Raw genomic sequence first — 24,735 nt, 5'->3', positions numbered from 1 at the left:
CATCTTCGAGTCATTGATTTTATACTTTAAGCTAAAACACAAGACTGAAACCGAAAACAAAGAGGATTTCATCTCCATTCCCCAAGTGGACAAACCTCATCATCAAAATATAAAATAAATTTGTAAGCTTTAAACAACGCTGGAAACAGGAACAGTACTACATACCATTAACAGAATTGAACACTACAGAGACCGACCCTCTATTGGGTCCACAGTAACAAAAACCCATTACTACCTTTTTTTGTTTTTGGGTACAAAATAGTGAGCAAATCTACCTCTTTAATTAACAATTTGCTTCACTTAAAGCAACAACACACTGATTCAAAGAATGAGTTCTAAAGTATTTTTACTTTTTTTTTTTTCCAAGGAATGAATCTTGGCATATAATTTCTTACACAGAGTGCCCTGCTACTGCTTAGACAAAGTTATGAGGATGTCAAAATAGTTGGTGAAAAATCCAAAGTAATGCAACTATGGAGAATCCAGATAGTCATTCAAATTCAATAAACATGAACAAAAATCTCTACCTAAATTACACAAATGAGTAATTAAGCTTAGATCCATTAAAATTTCCACCTGGTTGTTATGCATCCGAAACCACACTATAGTCGTCTTCTTCCAATGGAGCAGGAAGATTAAGATCTATCAACCGTTGTCAAATTTAGTAGAATGAGTAACAGTAGCAGTTGCTGCAGCAGCAGTTGTTGATGAAGGTGGCAAGTGAGATCTCTTATGGCCACCAGAGCTTGACCCGACCCAAATACTTAAAACAAAATGGGCACTCAAAGATCGAAACTTTACCTGCATTTCTTGTCTCCGCGCTTCACAAACTTTCTTGTGTCCGCCAATCGTGATAAGATCGAAACACTTTCTTGCACTTCTCCAACCGATACTTCACTGATCTTTCCCTTTTTTTACCATTTCCATCTCCTTCTTCTTCTTCTTCCTCATTGTTTCTCATCCCACACTCCCTTGAAAGCATCATCAAACACAGGCAACATCTTCTTCAGGAGAAGTATCAGACACTGAACTCACTGGTTCCGGCTCGTTGGTGACTCGCTGCAACGGGTTCTTCACTTTTGCATTCTGATCCTCCTGTGATTGTTGTGAAGTAGTAAATTATTTTCGGGTTCTTTTATCGTCTCCGATTGGGTTTTTTGACTCGGTCTCACTCTCCTATCTTGAACAACACAGACCCAGAATCAACTGCAAAAGAAACTCAGGATCTGCAGTCTGAAACTCTCTTGGGATTTTCTCAACCAATAACCCAAAGATTTCTCCTCTGCTACTTCTCCAATTTTACCATCTTCCACTTCGCGTTCTTCCCCCGAAGAAGAAGACGAAGAAGAAGTTGAGTCTGTCAATCACCCAGTTGTTGCTGTTGTTGGTGGTGGTGGTGGGGGTGGTGGTGGTAAAGAGATCTTTGGAGGAAAGGAAGAGCAGCCAAATGAGCTTTCATGTGACCACCTAAAGCTCTGCCATTAGAGAAAGACCTTGGACAAGTTTGCATTTGTGCTTCTCCTTGCTACAAAACACAACAGAAGAACTTTGTTTGTTTCCTCTCTTCTCTCTCTCTCTGTGAAGTATAGAGATTGGGAACTTAAAAGGAGTAGTGACAAGCATTCCTCCACCAAAGACACGCACAACCACCAAAAATTATGATTCTACATATAAATATGAAAAAACAGTTGTAATTTCATTTAATTTATAATTATCTATTTATTTTCAGAATGCCCAAAAAATTATAAAATGTGTGATCATGAATGGGAAAGAGGGACAAGTAACATGCAATCTTGCCCATTTCATTTCTTTTTACCGTTTCTGATTCCTCCATCCCTTTTCTGGTTTAATTATATATAATATACCCATTTCATTTTCCTTTTTCAAGTTCAAATATTGTTAGCGGATGTTTCTTCATCTCAAAAGTAAATAAGGAGTAAGTCAGTAATTGTATGCGTAAAGAGGAGCCATTTCGTAGAATCAGATTTCCGTTATTAATGAATTAATTGTGGAAATATTTCGTGGCTTCTTATACAGTTAGCAGTCTTGTAGCGACAGTTAAGGGGTCAGCTCAAGCATGAATAAGATGGGCTAACTGCTACCCACTTCCACTTCCTTTTCATGGTAATTTTATTGTCCTTTCCCGTTTGAGATTCTAAATCAATTAAAATTTTTGTAATGTTGCCGGTTATAGTAACTATCTTTAGCATGCCCCCACGCTCCGTCTGTAGCCGTGATCACAAGCGCACCTAAGAACAACTTTAAAAAAATATATATAGAAATAAAACTACAATCTTCTCAAGCATAAATTACATATCTTGAACCCGCATTGACCTATAATGCGAACAATTTCATATTAGGTGACAATTCAATTGTTTGGCATCAATCCACCAACAACTTTTTTTATATGTTAACTTGAAAATTACTTCAATTTGGTACGGATATTACTAAAAAAGTCTATACGATTTTTAGTTCTTGATTGCAAGTTTCCAAGTAAGAAAGAGTGTGTCATGATCTTAGCCATCACACCGCACTAGAACATCTGCTAAGGAATCAACACTTATTGTCCATATTATTATTATTATCCCTATAAGCAAACACCAAAGAGAGGGGACCAGCTAATCTATCAGCATGACAACTAAGTGTATTTTCATACTCCAAATTTGATCATTTGGAATATGTTACCGTGGCCGAGTTACAAGGAGCCAAAGCATCGATCCCCTATATATATTTTAATCTAATCCCTTAACCAACTCTACTTACACATGCTTCTTCTCTTCCTCCACTTCACATGTTGGAGTTAGATAAATCTCCAGCTAAGGCTGAAATCTAAATAATCTATATTTATAGTATTGTGTGGTGGGTTTAAAAGGGTTTTTTTGGGCGAAGATTGGATTATTTGGAAATAATGTGTGGGTTTTAGGGAGAGGGGAATAATGGGTGTTGGACTTTTTGGTTGAATTTGAAAGGAGGTGGAGGCACTTGCTTGCTGGCATTGGCATGACTGAAAGTGCATGCATGGGCGAGAGTAATTGAGACATAAATGGGTGTGAAATCATGGTGTTTGTGGCGTGAAACAAGGTTAATGCCAACACAAACAAGACGCTGTGTCTCTGTGATTTAAAAAGTATTGAGATATGTTATCTGCTCTCCATTTCTAAAAGACTAAAGTCTGGTGGATGCTTTCTTTTTTCTTTTACAGACTCAACTCCAACACCATTGTTTCTTTTTCAATCCTATTTCTTTGCTTACAACATATCTAACCCACATACATTTTTCACCGCCTTTTTAAATACCCACTAATTTAATGTGGATCAATTAATTCATTATAGCACAATCCAAAGAAATAAGAAAAAGAAGAGGCTAGGGTTTCATTGATACTGCACAATGCAATCGAATACAAAAGAATAATTTAACCTAAATACAAAGAGACTATATATAGGCTAAACAAAGGAAACTGAAAAGATAGGGAAACAATAAAAATACTATTCTATCCTTAATAAACAATAAAACAAAATAATCTTATATTTCTTAACAGAAGGAAAATGATTAGGATGAGAGTGATGGACCTGATGGTGTCCATATTTATATTTTATTAATTAACGTTGTGTAATATAATGAGTTAGTAGAATATAGTGAAGGGGTGAGTAGATTATTGGACATATAATGGCACCTTTATTGTAGCTAAGAATTTTCAAGAAACAATAATAATTATCAATTACTTTAGCACAATAGTATAAACTTCATGAATTGTGAAGGAAGCAATTATTCGTTGAGATATCATACAACATTCATTCATGCTTTCATTATTTGAACATAATAATTTTAATTAAACATTGAATTTAAATTTACTGATATATTCCAAATATTGAATTTTAATTTAATGATGCAAGCATTTTTAATTATTTTAATGTAGACTAAATAACATATTGGTATTCAAGAATGCATAGAAATGATGACTTAGAACTATTTTTTTTCCCCCTCAATTTTCTGGTATTTTATCCTTTAATGATAACAAATTAACAACCCTTCTTATATTAAACAATCTAAGTGATTAAATGACGCAAATAATATTTTATGAGATGATACAGTAATATGAATATTTAAAAAATTAAAGCTTGAAATAATTTAGAAAGGGGCATTACTTTGGTAGTGCTGCTATACCAAACTTTTGAAGATTGATTGAGTGGATTTTATTAAATAAACACTTGTAAGTAAGATATAAGTTAATTGTCGGTTGGAACTTGCGATGAGGGTAAAGAATCTGAATCTCCCACCAGCTAAAGTGGCCAGTGTCGTTCCTTAAAACGCAGCGTTGTCTTTCACTGCTATAAAAGCTCAAACCATCCATCGAATAAACACTTTTTCTTCTATTTTATTTTCACCTTCTACAGATGCCCAACAATGTTTTAATTAAAATGGTTGTCTATTTTTCGGGTGAATTATGCTACGTTTTCCGTAAATTTTTAAGATTATTTGATTTAATTAAATAACGCCCACGTAGGAAAATTAATGGGGGCCCACTGACATTTCTAAGAAAATGATTTGGAGGAAAAAGGTCTGCCACTTCATCCCCAGTTCACGTCTTTGTTCCCAGCTTTCATAAAGCATGCCACAAGTCACGCTGACCAAATCTTCACCATTTTCTGTTATTTACCTATTTACCCCTTTGCTCCCACCTCATCCTCATCAACAGTCTCCTCCGTTGGATGTGCGGAAATCTTGTGTAGCCCACTTCTTGCTCACACTAAATAAATGCTCTTTATCACGGTTAAAATTAATTTGAGCATTTGCTTTGTACTAGCTGTCCCAGTTGCATTAATATAATATTAATTATTTTGTATTATAAAATATAAATAGAACATACGATCCATAGAATCTCTTTTAAAAGAAAGAGTTAGGAGGATTATGGATAAATTGGAATTTCGGTGGCGGCAAGTGCATAATTTCCATTAAAGGTTATTTATAGAAACCTTAGTAAGATTATAAAAATAAAAATCTAATTTGCTTTCTTTGAATTGTAACTGGGGTGTGTTTTCATAACTTAATGTCTACAACAAGTAACATCATTATCACACCTAAAATTTCCATCTTTAGAGTTGCATGATTTAACAGGAATTGCCAAATTGGACGTCCAGAAAGTAAGAATCTGCCATGTAATTTACGTGTAATCATTAAGCATCCATCATATAGAAATTCAGCAGTAAAGATTACAGAAGAAGAATTGAAAAACCAAGAGAAATGCGTAATGAATATGTGTTTTGGGTAGCAGATGTTAACGGAGGATTAGAGCACTAATCCCCAGTATCTTGTGAAAGAAGAAAAGAAAACACATGACCAATCATTTATTGACTGACATGTCCTACTCTACTCTTATCAATCTAATTTACTATTTAATTAATCTGACTGATTCTTCTATAACAACGCCATGGCACATCCTTTTGGTCCCCGGATATTTCGTTCATTTCAAGGCACATAAATCAAAACTCGGATCAAGGATATTTCCGTCTTTTCGGTTCATCTTCGAGTCATTGATTTTATACTTTAAGCTAAAACAACAGACTGAAACCGAAAACAAAAGAGAGATTTCATCTCCATTCCCCAAGTGGACAAACCTCATCATCAAAATATAAAATAAAATTTGTAAGCTTTAAACAACAGCTGGAAACAGGAACAGTACTACATAACATTAACAGAATTGAACACTACTACAGAGACCGACCCTCTATTGGGTCCACAGTAACAAGAAAAACTCCATTACTACCTTTTTTGTTTTTGGGTACAAAATGAAGTGAGCTAAATCTACCTCTTTTAATTAACAATTTGCTTCACTTAAAGCAACAACAACAATTCTGATTCAAAGAATGAGTTCTAAAGTAATTTTTACTTTTTTTTTTTTCCAAGGAATGAATCTTGGCATATAATTTCTTACACAGAGTGCCCTGCTACTGCTTAGACAAAGTTATGAGGATGTCAAAATAGTTGGTGAAAAATCCAAAGTAATTGCAACTATGGAGAATCCAGATAGTACTTCAAATTCAATAAACATGAACAAAAATCTCTACCTAAATTACACAAATGAAGTAATTAAAGGCTTAGATCCATGTCCACCTGGGTTGTTATGCATCCGAAACCACACTATAGTCGTCTTCTTCCAATGGAGCAGGAAGATTAAGATCTATCAAACCGTTGTCAAATTTAGTAGAATGAGTAACAGTAGCAGTTGCTGCAGCAGCAGCAGTTGTTGATGAAGGTAGCAAGTGAGATCTCTTATGGCCACCAAGAGCTTGACCCGACCCAAATACTTTAAAACAAAATGGGCACTCAAAGATCGAAACTTTACCTGCATTTCTTGTCTCCGCAGCTTCACAAACTTTCTTGTGTCCGCCCAATGCGTGATAAGATCGAAACACTTTCTTGCACTTCTCACACCGATACTTCACTGATCTTTCCCTTTTTTTACCATTTTCATCTCCTTCTTCTTCTTCTTCCTCATTGTTTCTCATCCACACATCCCTTGAAAGCATCATCAAACACATGGCAACATCTTCTTCAGGAGAAGTATCAGACACTGAACTCACTGGTTCCGGCTCGGTTGGTGACTCGCTGCAACTGGGTTTCTTCACTTTTGCATTCTGATCCTCCTGTGATTGTTGTGAAGTAGTAAATATTTTTCGGGTTCTTTTAGATCGTCTCCGAGTTGGGTTTTTTGACTCGGTCTCACTCTCTCTATCTTGAACAACAACAGACCCAGAATCAACTGCAAAAGAAAACTCAGGATCTGCAAGTCTGAAACTTCTCTTGGGATTATTTCTCAACCCATAACCCAAAGATTTCTCCTCTGCTACTTCTCCAATTTTACCATCTTCCACTTCGCGTTCTTCCCCCGAAGAAGAAGACGAAGAAGAAGNTTTAAAACAAAATGGGCACTCAAAGATCGAAACTTTACCTGCATTTCTTGTCTCCGCAGCTTCACAAACTTTCTTGTGTCCACCCAATGCGTGATAAGATCGAAACACTTTCTTGCACTTCTCACACCGATACTTCACTGATCTTTCCCTTTTTTTACCATTTTCATCTCCTTCTTCTTCTTCTTCCTCATTGTTTCTCATCCACACATCCCTTGAAAGCATCATCAAACACATGGCAACGTCTTCTTCAGGAGAAGTATCAGACACTGAACTCACTGGTTCCGGCTCGGTTGGTGACTCGCTGCAACTGGGTTTCTTCACTTTTGTATTCTGATTCTCCTGTGATTGTTGTGAAGTAGTAAATATTTTTCGGGTTCTTTTAGATCGTCTCCGAGTTGGGTTTTTTGACTCGGTCTCACTCTCTCTATCTTGAACAACAACAGACCCAGAATCTACTGCAAAAGAAAACTCAGGATCTGCAAGTCTGAAACTTCTCTTGGGATTATTTCTCAACCCATAACCCAAAGATTTCTCCTCTGCTACTTCTCCAATTTTACCATCTTCCACTTCGCGTTCTTCCCCCGAAGAAGAAGACGAAGAAGAAGTTGAGTCTGTACAATCACCCAGTTGTTGCTGTTGTTGTTGTTGGTGGTGGTGGTGGTGGTGGTAAAGAGGAATCTTTGGAGGAAGAGGAAGAGCAGCCAAATGAGCTTTCATGTGACCACCTAAAGCTCTGCCATTAGAGAAAGACCTTGGACAAAGTTTGCATTTGTGCTTCTCCATTGCTACAAAACACAACAGAAGCAGAAATCTTAAGCACTTTGTTTCTCTCTCTCTCTCTCTCTCTCTCTCTGTGTGAAGTATAGAGAGATTGGGAACTTAAAAGGAGTAGGTGACAAGCATTCCTCCACCAAAAGACACACACAACCCAAAAATTATGATTCTACATATAAAATATGAAAAAGAACAGTTGTAATTTCCTTTAATTTATAATTAATCTATTTATATTTCAGAATGCCCAAAAAATTATAAAAATGTGTGATCATGAATGGGGAAAGAGGGACAACTAACATGCAAATCTTGCCCATTTCATTTCTTTTTACCGCTTTCTGATTCTCCATCCCTTTTCTGGTTTAATTATATATAAATATACCCATTTCATTTTCCTTTTTCAAGTTCAAATATTGTTAGCGGATGTTTCTTCATCTCAAAAGTAAATAAAGGAGTAAGTGCAGTAATTGTATGCGTGAAAGAGGAGCCATGGTTGAATTTTTGATTTCGTAGAATCAGATTTCCGTTATTAATGAAGGGTAATTGTGGAAATTAATTGCGTGGCTTGCTTATACAGTTATGCAAGTCTTGTAGCGACAGGTTAAGGGGTCAAGCTCAAGCATGTAATAAGATGGGCTAACTGCTACCCATTCCACTTCCTTTTCATGGTAATTTTTATCCAAAACATAACCATGTCCTTTCCCGTTTGAGATTCTGTATTCACCATTTTGCCTAATTGATTTATGATATAAAATTTATAAATCAATTAAAAAATTTTGTAATTTTGCCGGTTATAGTAAGTATCTTTAGCATGCCGGCCACTTGGCCCACGCTCCGTCTGTAGCCGTGATCACAAGCGCACCTAAGAAGCAAGACTTTAAAAAAAATATATATAGAAATAAAACTACAATCTTCTCAAGCATAAATTACAATATCTTGTACCCGGCATTGACCTATAATTGCGAAACAATTTCATATTAGGTGACAAGTCAATGTTTCAATCGTTTAGCATCAATCCACCAACGAACTTTTTTATATGTTAACATTGAAAATTACTTCAAGTTGGTATAGTTCAGTACGGATATTTAACTAAAAAAGTCTATACGGTTTTTTTTTCTAAGAATGGTACGATTTTTAGTTCTTGATTCATGCTTGGATATGTAACAAAAATACCAAAATAATTAGTAGTTATAATATATGAAGTGTGAGAGTATATAATTAGTGAAAAAAGAAAAAGAGGCCGACTCCCTTCTCGTGATAAAAGGGTATTTGTCTGACTGTGTTGGTGTGATTTGGGGGGTAAATGCCGTTTTGTTAGAGACAAGAGGCAGTGCATTGTGGGTTGAGAAGACAATAATTGAAGAAGAGGCCAACGTTAATACTTACAAGCGGAGAACAGTAATAGTTTTTACATGTTCTGTCTTCACGTTATATATACTCTTATGTTATCTCATAGTCATATCCATGCATTCATTCTACACACGTTCCTTCTGTGCATGCTCATCCATACATCCTCCGCCTTTTCATTTCCTATTACTTAATATATATATACCTTCTAAAATCAATATTCTAAAATGTTTATTGAGTGATGTGTTATCATATAATATGATGATGAAAAATTTCTTCCAAGTAGTGTGTTACCGAAAATGTGACAAATGTCATAGTAATATTACATTAAATGATTCATAATTTGAGATAAAACTTTCAAGTATTACCCAATATATGTAATATTACTTTCCAAACATTTAAAGTTAAAATACATTGATCATTAAGGTTTCTAAAATAACAAAAATCTTAAATTAAGCTTACTAATTAGTAAATTTTTGTTGTTAGGTGTATTACTCAAGAGGTTTTAAGTTTGATTCCCTTTGGTTGCTAATAGAGGTGATCACTGGAGGACTATTCGGCCATTAACTTCAAAGTTTTGGAAGATTAGTCGAAGTATACGTAAGCTAAAGTAGACACTCTTAGTTACCAACGAAAAAAAAAAATTTGCTACTCATATACACAAAAATTCGTTAATTTTAAATGAATTGTTATCTCCAAATTAGCAAAACAAGTTTGTACTTAAAAATATAGCATGAGTGAAATTAAAAATAAATTAATGAGATTAAACTAGATGGCATGCCAATGACACAATATTTAAGTTTACTATCTATAATTAATTGATAAAAAAGGAAGAAAAAACTGATATTTTAATTAGTAATTAGAATAACAAAAAGTAGAACTAAAAAAAAAAAAATATTGATCAATCCAATATATGCTTGGAAGTTGTAAAACATTATATGGAAAGTAAAAACATAGAATAATTTTATTAAGTCCAATGAAAGCTCGAAGACAACAATTGCATGAATACTAGTAAGAATGATCTAGGTCTAATGCAGTAATAATGCTTGAGTAAAACGGGGGGAGATTGTCCCAGTTAAAAAGCGACACGTGTTGAGGTTTAACGTAATCCGTATGGACTGAGGTTTGAAATGGGCCATGGTAGCCTTTGATAGGGTAAGCCCATACCAACATTTCTATTAATTGCTTCAATACTCTCATCCCCACACTACAATTTTGATGGACCCCTTGATAACATCTCCCTAACCTCTTGCCATTTATTTAATCAAAAGTTATCAATTTCAGTTTGCAAATTATGCTACAAGAATTGCTTCTCATAAATTAACAAAGCTTTAGGCATTTACTACCTCCAAATAAAATAAATTAAAAAACAATATAAATGAGAGAGTCAAATGCATGATATTACTGAATCCTTAGACTAGGTTTATTTTATTGAATTAGTCATCTCTTATTACTTAATGGAATATAATGGGTGTGTGGTCCCTTTTTACCCCAAAACTCATCGTATGTTCATAACTCTAGAGTTACATGAAATTTGAATCAGCCAATACTTAGAATCAACCCAAACACTAAAAATATGAGGCACCAAACCTATAAGAATAAAACTCGAGATTAAAGAAAAAATGCATGAAACATATATTTTCTCCACCTAAATATAGCAAAGCTAAGGACAAAGGGAAGAGAAAAGCTAATGAGCCAGCAAAGGAGAAGAGATCATGTACTCTGAAATGTGGGTATTGCCAAGAATTTGGACACAACAGGTTAAGTTGTAAGAAGAATATGTCACATTTAAGAGGCCAACCAGGCATTACCACCAATTTATTATGTGTTTTAGGTCTTTTATTTTTTGAGTTAATTTTAGGATTTTTTTTTCTTATAGAACCTTTTTTTCATTTATATATCTTCCACAGACAATCATGATGGTGTTCAAAGTCGGTGTAGGCGTGTAGCTAAGCAATGGTTTGGCAATGCAAACAAAACACCAATTTTTTTTTTTTTCTTCTGCTATAAATGGGATGGCAGTACACAACATTGAACTTTTTTACTTGGGTTGTATTTTACTGTTGTGATGTGGACTTGATATTCACACACGTGGAAGTCAACTTTTACCTTGGGTGGTCAATGTAATTATTATGACTTAAGGGGCATTTCAATCTTTCTGGTATCTTCAATAAACCTGATCTAATTTAGGTTTTGCGTAGCTCATTCTCGATCATTCTCTTGGTTAACAGAGAGAGAAAACGGTTGGAATTGCTGTGCTAGAAATCTGAAGAACGTCGATGGAATCAAACGGTGATGGTAGGTCTTAGTGTCCTATTTGTTTTCCTTTTGTTTGCTGTATAATGGCTGCCTATTTGGATGTATGAGTGGTGAGAGCATCTGGGTGTAGGTGTAAATCAGAGGGATTTTTCTCGGGTTGTACCTTGTGTAAAGGGGGTGAGCCTAATTTTGTAAGGTTTCTCATTTTCTCATAGTGGATTCTATTTCTTTTGCCCTGAAGAGTGAATGTAGGTATATTTCAAATTATTGAACCACTATATATCTGGTGTTCTTTATTTTCTTGTTTTCTATTTTACCTGATTATTGCTATAAACTTGTGGCTTTGGCTTGGATTCGAATAACTGCATACTGTGTTCGTTTTGGTTCATGTTACAACATTTACATACTGTGTTTTGTTTGGTTTGGTGTGTTTTTATCCTTGGAGACACTATTAGATATGGAGTACCAATATAGGATTTGTGTTATCAAATTTTCATTGTCGAATCATTTTGTAAATTCCATATTTTATCAATATGTCATTGCAGTGATACATTTGTTAATTCCATCTTGTTAGCATATAAGTTCCATACAAAGAAAGATCAAACATCATGAAAATTTTTCAGGATTATCCGAAGGCTAGAAATCCAAAGTACCGTAACCCTTCCACATGTGCAGAACCTATTTTGAACTTAAAACCCTCCATTAATCTCATTAGATTGCTTGAAGAGGCATTGAAAGGTTTTGTCCTGCTTGTAAGTGACTTTGTGAATTGGATGTGGGGATTTACAATAAGAAAATGATTGAAAAAATATCAAAACTGAACTTTGCTTGCCAAGAAACTATGAATGGTGTTTGCTTTGTAAATGGTAGGACAAGGTGAATGGCTGCATTGTATAACACTTGCAAACTTTTTACTCGTTGCATGTCAAGGGTATAATGCATTTATTGGTTATATTCAAAATCATCAAATACTAATCTTTTATTCACAATTTACAATATTTAGAGTAAGACAGACTTTACAGCAATATTCTACATCCTAATCAGAAGCACATATTTTAACGTCGGTTAAAAATGTGGATGTCTTTATGAAACTGTGGGTGTGTTAACTTATGTGAAACCTATGGGTGAATAATAAATTTCCCTAAAGGGAGGGATAGATGAGAGATTGTTAGATTTTTTTTTTTTTTTTTTTTTTTTTTTTTTGTTTGATAATCGGGGTGTTACAGTCAATTACACGTATTCAATTATCTATCGGACCTTGGAACAATGGGCGGCATAAGAACTTAGTGACTATCCTATAGCAACCGATGAGAGATTCGAACTTAGAACCTCGAGTAATACACTCAAGAGTTCCTATCAAACCACTCGATACCCAGAGTATTTTGGTTACAATAATTATTACTCTGCTAATATATTAAGTTACCATGTAAATTAAAAAGTTAATCTTTCAGCTGTGATCCAAAATTTATATTCAAATAGCATTCATAATCAATACAATTTGTATCTATTATACTTATGCCTAACTGATATATCTATTACATTACTAAACTTAAAATCTGAAACATAAATACAAATAATGTTAACTTAAGAGAGGTTTCTCTGCGTCGAACTCACTCTTTAAGCTATTGGAGTAAGTTTCTTTTCTTTTAGCCCACAGCACAAAGTAGAGACCACAGAACATGAGGATCATACCAGCAAGACTGCATTTAGAGTTAGGGATTGATTATTATTTCCAAGTTAATAAGCAAGAGTCAATGAGTCATAAAAACATTGATTATAAAAAATGTACAAGCCGTCAATTTAACATACCTTCCAATGTCAATGGTGTCTCCTAAGGTAACCGCGGTGAAGATGACAGAGATTACTGTTGAGATGGGGCTGAAAACGGACACAAGAACTGGCCCTCTTTTCTTCATTGCCCATCCATTGAAGCTTACAGTTGCTCCACCGAATAAACCCCCCTGCTCATCCAGATCAAAGGTTGGTTAAACAATAAGTAGATCAACATTAAAGATTTTTCAGTCCTATAAGAGCCAGTCTCGAGGAAAGAACAGTACTATTACCAGCACAGAATAGCCAACGATATGTGCAAATCCAAATTCCCAGCCAAAGTCTAATTTATGTTCTTGAATAAACTGAACAATGGCTGTTATTACCACTCCAATCAATGATGTTATAGCACACAAAGAAATCGGCACAGGAAAATCTACCAAAGTTATCGCCTGTTAAACAATGCAAATGAATAAAATGATTCATAAAAGAGGCAAAAAATTGTATATCCACATTACTCTCATCATATACAGTGTTTCCTGAATTACCTGCAAGACAATACTGCTTGATAAAACAAAAACTGCTGCCAAGAGATACATGCAACCGACAATCTTTTCCCTATCGAACATCATGGCTGGTGAGACTGATGATGTTCCTTTGGCAGCCTCTTTTACCGGTGCAGTGCTGTGCATTAGGCTCATTGTAAGTGCACCTCCAACACACAGCAATGTTCCTAAGATTTTGACCTTGCTGTGCAAGCAATTTAGATCAACTTTTTCCATCCTGCACAAACGTTGCAAATCGTATAAGTGTAACAAGTAGTTCAAGGATCTTGGCAATTATCTTAATTTGTCTTTGTTCTTAGTTGTACTCTCTCCTTTCTGTTTTAAATTTGAAAGTTCTCCAACAAGCATGTAATTAGCAACCCATTTCAGTTTCAAATTATCCAGTTAAGAGGTATATTCTTTTCTAAGCAAATCTTATGTTAAACGAAACAAATAAAATAAAAGAATCAGTATCCATAAAATAATAAAAAGTAAGATTTGATACCTTACAGTCCAAGCAATGACGAAAATGAGGCCCGGAGCAAGGTTTGGCATGGCTGTTGCCATTGCTGGTGAGGTTAGTTTAATGCCCTTCAGAAACAGAGTCTGGAATAGAGTTACTCTGAAGCAGAAAAACAAAACAGAAATTTTATTAAATTCTAGGCCCCATACTAGTTTTCCATTCTTCTTTTACAAGTTTTTCTGTGCATTCTTTTGTTTCTGTAGATGAAAAATGACAGTGTAGCATAACCCAAAGAATTAAAAGTTAATTTTATAACAATTTCACAATACCCACCATCATAAGACATGATTAGATGTTGTTGATTAAACAAATTTGTCTTTTTTAAGAATAATTTGTAAGCTTTAAATGACTGATTCGCAGCAAATTCCTAACCCCAATTCTTTCCGCATCAATTTGAGTAGGAAAAAATAAAAGCAATTGATCAAGAGAAGAGAAAGGAAAAGCCAAAAATACTCCATGAATGAAGACCGAACTCAATAAGTATTGGTGGAATAATAAGACAAAGATGGAGATAGAATACAGGTAAAAACTATATCCACTTTTTTCAACAATCAAAATTAATTAGAAACCCAGAAAAGCAATGGTGTTTACATCATTTGACACTTATTTTTAATATAATCTAAATAAAGTCTTACTTACCCTGCAATAGATATTAAAACTAGCTGCAAAACCAACTTCAAACTCAATCTCTGGGGCCAATTTTTCCTGCAAAAACACCACCAATCCCATAAGAAATCATGAAACATATCTCCCAATTAACCTCAAGAGAAACAGACCCAAAAAAAAAAAAAAAAAAAAAGAAACCTTTCAAAGTAAACAGCAGCAGGAGAGAGGAGGAGGAAGGTGGCGAATGTTGAGAAAATAACAATGGTGAAAGGGCTAATACCAAGAGTCATAATGTAACTCATTAAAATTGTGTTCCCTGCGTACATAAATTGAACTATTATCAACCCACCAACAATTGCCAAATCTTCAAGCATTGTTGGTTTGATATACCAAGCCATCCTTAACTAATCCTCTCTCCAGAGAAAGAAAGAAATTAATCCAAAAGCTTTTGGTATACAAATTATAGAATCTCTTCTTTGTATCCTTAGATTCCTCAGAACAGTTCTCAAAAAGAAGAAACTTTTTCTCTCCTTGTTTCAGTTTTGTTGGTTACAGTGTAAACGTAATTCACCTAATCGTTGGTTCTGTAAATTTTCATTTTTGTTTAATGTATCTACCAAACAAAAAGGAAAATATGAGAGCTAACGTTCATGAGTGGGGAGGCTTGTCTACCAGTCTTCTCCCCGACCTTTGCAAAAACGAGATTCTCTTTTTGTCTTTATTTAGTTGACAACTTAAAAGGTTGATAAAAGCAGGTAGGTACGGCTCCACTCTGTTCCATTTGTCGGCTCAATGAATTAATTTCATTTTTATAAATTATTTTAATCGAAGATTTATTGTTTTTACGCCTATTTCTCTTCCCTTAAAATCAAAACTACCATTTTGATTCACTAGTTTTTCTTTTCATTATAATTACCAATAACTACTTTTTTATTTTTAAAATATAAACTTTAATACTCATATAGTAATGTTATTGGAACCCATATTTTATCTAAAAAGATGTAATTTATTAAAAAATTGAATACATTTTTAAATAATTCTTTACTTTAAAGTCTAATTATACTCCATTAATTTAAAAATTATCCTTTATTATCATTGTTTTAATATAGTAATATAACCTATGGCAATGTATTTTTATATTAAACGACTTTTCCTGCCTTAAAAGATACTTTTCCACCTAAAGTTAATATTTTTTTTACTATCTAAAGTCGATTCTGTTAATAAAAATTCTTTCCGTCACCATCATTTGAACCTTTGATCTTTTCTTGATAAAACTCCTCTCACTCTAGCATGTGATTTATTGCCGATTGTCAGCCACTACAAAACTAGAGTTTCCTGTTTTTAACTGATTTTTTGTTGATTCTGGTGACAAATATTTAATCGATCACTATCATTCGATCCACCACCCTTCACTCTACAAAATCTCTCTTACTTTGGCTCTTAGTAACTCGTCGAACGCCGGTTAAAAAAATGAAGGGTCCGTTTGATTCATTATTTTGATAGTTTTTAAAATAATCTTTTGAAAAAAAATTAAATTGCGCGAGTATTACGATGTAGGATTTGAAAATTTACAAAAATATTCCCTATGTTTATTTATTTACTAAACACCCCTATAATAAAATATTAAAAGTTAACAAAAACACCCCCAATCCACCCATTAAATACGGATAGTCGGTCACCACCGCCGGAGGGTGGCCGGAGTGTTTTTGCAATTTCTAAAAAAAATATTTGGGGGTGTTTAGTTAAATTAACAAATTTAAGAGGTTTAAAAAAATTGAAAAATATAGAATAATATTTTGAGAATAATGATATTTTACTGTTTAACTGTTTTGGGAATACTATCAAAAGCAAAACAAATGAAGCCAAAATATATTTTTGATATTAATAGAATATAAATTTTGGGTAAAAAAATGATATTTTAAAATTTTTTTGTGTGAGAAAGTGCCGTTAGGGTAACCTTGGGTTGGAAATAGTGTCACGTCTCAAGTGCCTGTTAACTTTTCTATATATATTTATATATATAATTGACCCATACATACCCATAGCGTGTTGGTTAATAATAAGAGTGGTGTTGTCCCTCCGCAATCGGTAACGTGCTCCTCTTAATAAGCTATAACAATGTTAACAAAGCTTCACATTCTTATAAACGAGGTACTGATTAGTACGGCTATCAAATTGTGTATCTATCCAAAACCTAATTTTTTAAATTATGTATCACAATTGGTAATGTATATCAAAAATTTAATTTTTTAAATTATGTATCACAATTGATAACGTGTATTGCAGGATACGTCTTTTTCAAAATAATAAATTTTTCTAAAAATTAATATCATCTTCATGATTAATGAACAAATTTTGTGGCATTATTAGCTTTAAATTATAGTATTACATAGGGGCGGATTCAATCTAGTTTTGGCCAGTTTTTTTTTTTAAATACTGATATATGTACAATTTCTAGATTTTGGCTCACACCAATAAAAATATTAATGAATAAAAATATTAATGTGCAATTAGTTTTTATTTTGCCCCACCCTAATAGAAATTTATGAATCCGCTGCTAGTGTTGCATAATCAAAATTAATCACAAAATTAAGAATCTATATCATTTCCTCACAGCCATTCATATCATTTCCAAGATCAATGTCAATATCTATAACTTTACTTGTGTTATTATTATCATGCAAAATGGGCAACACATCTTCCTTTTCCTTTTCACTTTCTTCATGCAAAATAGGTAAATTTGGGCAGGTTTTAGTGAACTAGGTTGGGTGACCTGGATTTGACCTGAAATTTTTTTTGGACCTTTGGCCTAAATTAATAGAGTCGTATCGATTTGTATCAATATTTTTAAGGATGCAAACAGATACGTATTGTATCGTAGGATACATATCAACGTATCGAAAGATTTATGATACACTTTTTGATATGTATCGTTGATGACCTATATCAAATCGTATTATAGGATACGTATCGCATATGGTAGGATACTAATAACTATGCTGATTACTAATAAAAATATAAAAAATAATTGACATATTGCTGGTAAGATGGTATCTCTACATTCAATGTAGATAGAAATTATTGACTTTATAACTTCACCTAACCGTCTAATAAAGAATAACCCATAACAAATTCCACAGCTTGGATGCTCATTAAAGAATATTTTCATATTTAACTTACTGAAAATTTCTACTCTTCTTACTATAATTTCTAAAGTTTTCAATCACATGAAAGATTTGTAAGAAAATAAATTAATTAATTCATCCGAATTTATACTGTTATGTTTGAAACTTTGAAATAAAAACATTCATGCTGATTTTTTTAAATCACCCAATCTGTCACCATTACTAATTTGCTAAGCTATGCAAAGAACTGTAATAAGGGGATTCCAAAATTACCTCCACACGACAAAACACCCCAATGCCCTCTCAATAAATCATATTATTAGCCCAAGTATTTGCATTGATAACCACAGTGCTAACAATCAGGATACAAATACTGAATCATGGAACAATCTCATTTCAATTCTTTTCCAATGTGACTCCAACACTGATTTTGCCATTTATGAAGCCTCTAAAATGCTCCAATCTGGATTTAAACCAGATGGCTATGGCCTCACACACCTGCTTCGAGCCTCAACTCATCTGGGTTTGGACTCTTATTGCCAACAACTTCACAGCTACATTATAAAATCTGGGTTCGTCTCCCATGTTTATGTCTCTACCGCTTTGATAGGATTTTTTCGGAAAATATACTCATTGAGTGATGCTCACAGACTGTTTGTTGAAATTCCTCAACCAGGTGTTGTTTCTTGGAATTCTCTAATTTCTGGGTATGTGCAATCCGGCCAATATCGTGAGGCGCTGAGTTTGTTTCTTGAACTTGATAGGGATACTGAAATTTCCGCCGATGCGTACTCGTTCACTGCGGCTTTAGCTGCTTGTGGCCAACTGAGGTTGTCGCTACTGGGGGCGTTGATTCACTCAAAGATTGTTAAATGTGGCTTGGAAAATGATGTTGTTCTTGCGAATTGCTTGATTGATATGTATGGAAAATGTGGGTCTGTTGAAGATGCAATCCGGGTTTTTGAGGAGATGATTGATAGGGACATTATTTCTTGGAATTCAGTCATAGCAGCATGCGCTAGAAATGGAAACCTTGAACAAGCCTTTGGTTTTTTCTATCGGCTTCCTAATCCTGATACAATCTCGTATAATGAATTGATAAATGGCATCGCTCAGTTTGGTGATATAGAAGAGGCTATTAGCATTTTGTTGAATATGCCGGACCCAAATTCATCTTCATGGAATTCGATTTTGACAGGATATGTTAACATAAATCGAATTCATGACGCTCTAGATATTTTCAGTAAAATGCAAGTAAAGAATATTCAAATGGATGACTATACATTTTCAATTGTTCTGAGTGGTATTGCTGGTGTCTCAGGTTTAACATGGGGAATGTTGATCCATTGCTCCATCGTAAAGCAAGGTTTGGATACTTCAGTAGTTGTAGTGAGTGCTCTAATTGATATGTACTCCAAATGTGGGCAGGTGAAGAATGCTGAATCAATATTCAGATTGCTACCTAAAAAGAATTTGGTAACTTGGAATGCAATGATCACTGGCTATGCTCACAATGGTGATGCGGCCAAGGTGATCCAACTTTTTGAGCAATTGAAATTGTTACGGGATTTAAGACCTGATTGTGTCACATTTCTAAATGTATTAGCTGCATGTTCACATAATGATATTCCATTGCATAAGGCAAATCAGTACTTCGAATCAATGATTAGGGATTACGGTATTGAACCAACAGTTGAGCACTGTTGTTCCATGGTTCGGCTCATGGGGCAGAGAGGAGAGGTTGTGAAGGCAGGGAGAATGATATATGAACTGGGTTTTGGGTCATATGGCGTGGTTTGGAGAGCTTTACTAGGTGCTTGTGGAGCTTGTAAGGATTTAAAGGTTGCAAAGTTTTCAGCTGCAAAGGTGATTGTATTGGAGGGTCACAATGATTATGCTTATGTTATGATGTCTAACATATTTGCATGCCATGGCAGATGGAGAGAAGTGAGTAGATTGAGAAAGTTTATGCAGGACAGAGGGCTGAGAAAAGAAGCTGGTTGTAGCTGGATAATGTTTCTCCATATTCATCAATGGTAGGATGAATGTTGCAAACTTGGCATACAAGGTATGAGCCAAGAACCACAGTAAACGATCTGAAACGAAAACACCCTGGTTATCGTATATTGTTGAAACCATCATGTGCAATTTCTAAATCAGTGTAGTGAAAGTTAAGAGACCTGTTTGATAGAACTCACGAATGGCTCCAGTGCTTGGCACCTGTTCGACTGAATCAAAGGTGAATTTTGCAAAGCTGAAAGTTGGCTGTAGCAAATAAAATTTCTTTGGAAAGGTACAATTCGCTCTTAGTAAACTTTGTGGGGGCAAATAGAAACTACAAAATCAAGAGCACAGAACTCATGGCATTCATCGACTTGGCCAATGGCAATTGAGGCTGGCTGGCTTGAAGTAGCACACTTGAAAAGATGACTACATGAATATATAGCAAGTTCATATTGCAATGTATACTAGAGGTGACAATGGTTTTTTATTGAAAAATAGAGATTTTGTGCAAGTCTATCCCCGCAGCTTTTCCATAACTCCATATTGTTGCGGTTAAATTATTGAATTGAAAATGGCAGTATCACAAGCCTATGAAATCGGTTAGTTGCCAAAGAGATTTTTCTTCATAGTATACTAGAACACGGTCCAATAAAGACTCCAAAACTTTAGGATCTTTAGAAGCATGGTTTATTTCCCTCTTCTTAGATAGATTGGCTATACACAATCCGCCCGGGGGGATACACGAATGAAAATGATCTCAGTACTTGTACAAGTTTATAGCAAGTTAAAAAGATCTCACCTTTTCAAAGAATTTTATAGGGCAAAAGCTAATGTCTCTCAAGCCTCAACTACATGTGAACTCCAGCCTAAATACCTTGCTTGGTGTTTTCTACGGGTAGAAATTGAGAAGAAAGTATTGGGTAGGCATGCATCAACCGTGAAATCCCAGCCTAAAGACTGCGGACTCTTCAGTTCCAATTTTATTATAGGAGCAGAATCCACCAAAGGCACTGGATTGAGATAAGAAATAAGAAATAAAAGCAACAAATGAAGGGAGAAATAGCAAAAAACACATATGATGATGAGAAGGGAGTTGAAGAAGAAAAATAGTCGACCTTTGGCCAATTAAACATTCATGAATGTTATTATATTATACAATGAGGTATAATTCTTATTTCTCAGAAACAATATCTTCTCTCCACTGGTGAAAAAAAAAATAGAATCAGTTCAAGGTTCAAGCAGTATTTCATAAAATACTGAAGCCTTCTCATACGAAAAGCTAAAAATATGCTGCCTCTCCAATTAGCTGTAGATAACCCTTGTGGTGGTATCCGCAATGAGTCACCTTGGAACTGACAAACCTAACTCTATACCACCACAATGCAAAGAATAAAAATGAGAAGACTAAACATATATGTAATAAATACAACATAACAATAGATATTTCCACCTCAATTAGAAATAAAAAAATAAACTCACTTTCATAATGTAATTTCAACTTATTCAAATGTTGTATAAAACTACAACTAGTCCAATTTCCTTAAGCGATTATACAACTTGCTTTGAAAAGATTGTACAAATGGCCAGAAGGCTGAAATATATCAAGTCATCCAACTAAACTTATCAAACATAGTTTTCCACATTCTTTCTAGTCATAAGCAATGAAAGCATAGATGACAGTGCCCACCTCCAAAAACAGCACACATGTCTCACGTACCATCAATTCCATCTGGGATAAGGAGCAGTTATGTTACCATGATATTCTAATCAAGCCAAAATCATCTATTCAACACAATTCTCCTAAATTTCTGTAGTGAGAGTGCTAAGTCATTAAGAATTTCCTACTCATTATGCCTTCTGAATATTGAGTAATTATTACAATGATGCATGTTCAACTTTCCATAATATTACTGCAATTACAGGCTATAACAACATATAAACAGTAATACAATGGAATAGATAGATACCACCACCAAATTGTCATGCCTACCATAACAGTAACTAAATATTGACAGCATAATGCAGGAGCAGAAATATATATATGGAGAGAATTGGTTATCCTGGAAACTAAATGCATTGTCATTTGCATATTAAACACAGCTGCTAGTTTGCAAGAAGCCATGAGAGGAAGCAACAAATAATCAGGTAAATCCTGAAACTCAATGTAGGCAACGAAACACAATACAATTAATTGCCCAAGCAAGTTACCAACATTTTCTTTAAATTTATTTTTGATGTTATGTTTCCTCATAAGCAAGCAATAAGAAAGTTTATTAAGTCATCAATATCTAATCTAGCACAATGAACATCAAACTGTTTACCGGAAAAGAAAAACCACAATGAATTTCACAATCAACTAATCCAACCACTGAAAAGACAGTAGTCAATCACGCCAACAAATAGAAGGAACTTACAGGTATACTAATTCACATTCAAGGCTATCCTTTTAATTTGTTTTCCAAATTAATTTGGGGCGATCAGCAAAATCAACAAAATAGACTTAACATGAAATGTGTCTCCATTCTGATATCACTAAAAACTTCCAAGACAACTAAGAGAGAACTAATAGTTTCCGTACTTGATAATGATGCAGTGGGCATAATTGACAGGTCTTGCAAATCCCAATCTATTTCTTATGTGCCTGCAGGAACCAAATTTTCCAGTTAGACAAAATTAATATACCCGATGAAAGCACTTTCAGCCCCAATGTGTTTCCCCCTCATAGAAAATCTCACTAACTGTGGCTGAACACTCAAATCCTAACATCGTTAGGGGTCCCAACATAGCTATTGGTTAGTTGTTAAGGAAATTAATAGCTTTAACCTAATAACTTTAAGAAACCCAACCCAAAAATTTAAACAGATAAACCTAAAATGTCAGCTAATAAATCTTTGCATATGCAAAAAGACCATGTAATTTCATATGTTATTCACGATTCCAAGCAATTGCAATTGTAATTTCTCGATAACATTTGAGAATAAATAATATATCTAATTTTAAAAAAAAAATCAATTAAGCAAAAATAAAATAAAAATTGATTCATTATTTTACTGATAACAATTAGGAGAAACAAAAAAGCTACTCACTGTCAAAAAGAGAAAAAGCAAGTACTAGAGGCCGGGAGAGGTGCAGCAGAGTGTACCCTGTGAAAGTGATCGACAACTCTTCGATGTTGTGCTCAGACATGACGTCATCCTTGCTGACGCCACCACGCTGTGTAGTGGCAACAGCGACTGCACGCATCCCAGTTCAGACGGGGATCTATCAAAATTACCAAAACAATTGCAAATTATTCACAAAAATTTAAAAAAAAAATAGAAAAGAAAAAATTGCATCAAAATGTAACTGAATGACTGTATACCTGGAGAGAGAGGACCAGCGAGTAGGGGAGGGAGATGAGTTCGTGTGCCGAGGGCACGGAGATGAGGTGGCGGATCTGGTGTTGGGAGATTTTGGAGCGCTGGATCGGATGGCGGACCTGATGGACGACAAGGATGATCTTTGGATGAGTCTGTTGCAAGAAGAAGCCATTACTAAAATTTTACTGGATGAAACAGAGAATTGTGAGAATTGTTAAGGCTTTACGGCGCAAGGGTTTAGGGTTTTAGCAGAACCAAGTTCTCGTGTTTTCTCGTTTGGGTTTGGATCGGGTTGTGTCGGTTCAAGTCGGTATAAATGTGTTTAGGGTTGTTTTAACCAATGTTAATAATATAAAGGGCTCTTTTGTGTCGGGTTTAAATTTTTTAATAAGTGTAATATTTGTTAAATTTAGTAGATTATCGTATTTGGTAATTTTGTAAAAAAATTTACCAGGAACAAAAGATGACAAACAGTGCTTAAAGGGGGATAAATTGCCAGGAATATTTGTACCTCATGGGGGGCTGTTATTAAAACGTTATCGGGTAATCATAATTTATGTCCAATCTTGCCCCTAAACAGTATTTTATTCGGACGAAAATATCCTTTGGTTTATTAATAATTACAAAATAGCCAATTTACATAAACAAACGTATTTGTCCTCATATTTTTTATTTTCGGACGAAACTGCCCAGATTTTTATCATTTATTTCAGAAATGCCACGCTAATTTGTGTACCCATATTATCCTAAGATTTTTGCATATTGTGACCAATATGCCCTTTAACTTCAATAAAACAACAAGATAAAAGATTTTTTTTTTTTCCTAAAACGCACAGGAGGCACGATTTCATTCTCAGATCTCTATGCTAAACTCGTTCGCCGCTGGTGGAGAAAAATTGCTCGACGATCTTGTTCGTCAGTTCGTTCACTAATTCCGGTATGTGGTTTGCCCTCTTTTCTTCGAATGTAGCATTATTTGTTTCGATTGCAACCGTAAACCTTAACTTTGAAATATTTTGTCTGTCGTTGGTCCACCATCTCGACCATTTGCTTCATAAGTGCCTCGCCACCTATTCTGTTGCTGTGTGCTTGTTCTGTTGCTGAGTTTTTAAGGATTTTTTGCTGTTCTGTTGCTGAGTTTTTAAGGGTGTTTTTATTGTTCTGTTGCTGAGTTTTTAAGGATGTTTTTGCTGTTCTATTGCTAAGATTTTAAGGATGTTTTGGTTGTTCTATTCTGAGATTTTAAGACCTTTTTTTGCTGAGGTTCTAAGTTGCTGTCTTTTATGCTCTATTGCTGCTCGTTGTTGAGATTCCAAGTTGTTGCTTTTGCTATTATGCTGTTGAGACTGTAAGTGGCTATCCTTTGCTGTTGTGGTATTAAGATTTGAATGACAAAGTACAAATAATGAAGATAATATGCTGCTGTTTTGAATTTTATAAATCTAGTATATAGTTTAGTTTACGGGAGTATATTAGTAGAAGTGGACTGATATGCTTCAGTATTGTCTAGTTTAA

General features: G+C 34.5%; 4 protein-coding genes and 1 pseudogene across 7 annotated transcripts; 1 reads left to right on the top strand and 4 right to left on the bottom strand.

Annotated features, from left to right (window-relative positions):
• Positions 1–583: 583 nt before the first annotated feature.
• On the bottom strand, positions 584–1,510 carry LOC116106275 (annotated as a pseudogene).
• Positions 1,511–5,897: 4,387 nt separating this feature from the next.
• LOC116106291 (zinc finger protein ZAT9-like) lies at positions 5,898–7,759 on the bottom strand. The gene is made up of 2 exons (XM_031392641.1): positions 7,433–7,759; positions 5,898–6,841 (listed from the first exon to the last, which is right to left on the bottom strand). Exons 1-2 carry the CDS (start codon positions 7,692–7,694, stop codon positions 6,120–6,122), a joined length of 984 nt encoding a protein of 327 aa, XP_031248501.1. The 5' UTR covers positions 7,695–7,759; the 3' UTR covers positions 5,898–6,119.
• A 5,049-nt stretch (positions 7,760–12,808) lies between these two features.
• On the bottom strand, positions 12,809–15,403 carry LOC116106290 (WAT1-related protein At5g47470). The gene is made up of 7 exons (XM_031392640.1): positions 14,931–15,403; positions 14,766–14,831; positions 14,109–14,225; positions 13,607–13,841; positions 13,352–13,510; positions 13,098–13,249; positions 12,809–12,988 (listed from the first exon to the last, which is right to left on the bottom strand). The coding sequence occupies exons 1-7, from the start codon at positions 15,128–15,130 to the stop codon at positions 12,868–12,870; spliced, it is 1,050 nt and encodes a 349-aa protein (XP_031248500.1). The 5' UTR covers positions 15,131–15,403; the 3' UTR covers positions 12,809–12,867.
• Positions 15,404–18,081: 2,678 nt separating this feature from the next.
• LOC116106297 (putative pentatricopeptide repeat-containing protein At5g47460) lies at positions 18,082–20,366 on the top strand. The gene has a single exon (XM_031392649.1). It carries the CDS (start codon positions 18,095–18,097, stop codon positions 19,895–19,897), a length of 1,803 nt encoding a protein of 600 aa, XP_031248509.1. The 5' UTR covers positions 18,082–18,094; the 3' UTR covers positions 19,898–20,366.
• A 588-nt stretch (positions 20,367–20,954) lies between these two features.
• Positions 20,955–23,515, bottom strand: LOC116106289. Of its 4 annotated transcripts, none has more exons than XR_004124299.1 (4): positions 23,223–23,513; positions 22,948–23,122; positions 22,440–22,502; positions 20,955–21,228 (listed from the first exon to the last, which is right to left on the bottom strand). XR_004124299.1 is itself a non-coding variant. In XM_031392639.1 (4 exons), exons 1-3 carry the CDS (start codon positions 23,390–23,392, stop codon positions 21,571–21,573), a joined length of 309 nt encoding a protein of 102 aa, XP_031248499.1. In that variant the 5' UTR covers positions 23,393–23,515; the 3' UTR covers positions 20,955–21,228; positions 21,549–21,570. The 4 variants fall into 4 exon arrangements, 3 of the variants coding, with proteins under 3 accessions (XP_031248499.1, XP_031248497.1, XP_031248498.1); XM_031392639.1 differs by lacking the exon at positions 22,440–22,502 and adding an exon at positions 21,549–21,590 and having other exon boundaries at positions 23,004–23,122; positions 23,223–23,515; XM_031392637.1 differs by lacking the exon at positions 22,440–22,502 and having other exon boundaries at positions 23,004–23,122; positions 23,223–23,514.
• Between the last annotated feature and the right edge of the window lie 1,220 nt (positions 23,516–24,735).

Source organism: Pistacia vera, unplaced genomic scaffold (assembly GCF_008641045.1).
Source record: "Pistacia vera cultivar Batoury unplaced genomic scaffold, PisVer_v2 Contig511, whole genome shotgun sequence".
Classification (NCBI taxonomy): domain Eukaryota; kingdom Viridiplantae; phylum Streptophyta; class Magnoliopsida; order Sapindales; family Anacardiaceae; genus Pistacia; species Pistacia vera.
Note: the sequence above shows the minus strand (reverse complement) of the source record. Positions and strands in the feature narration are given on the sequence as shown.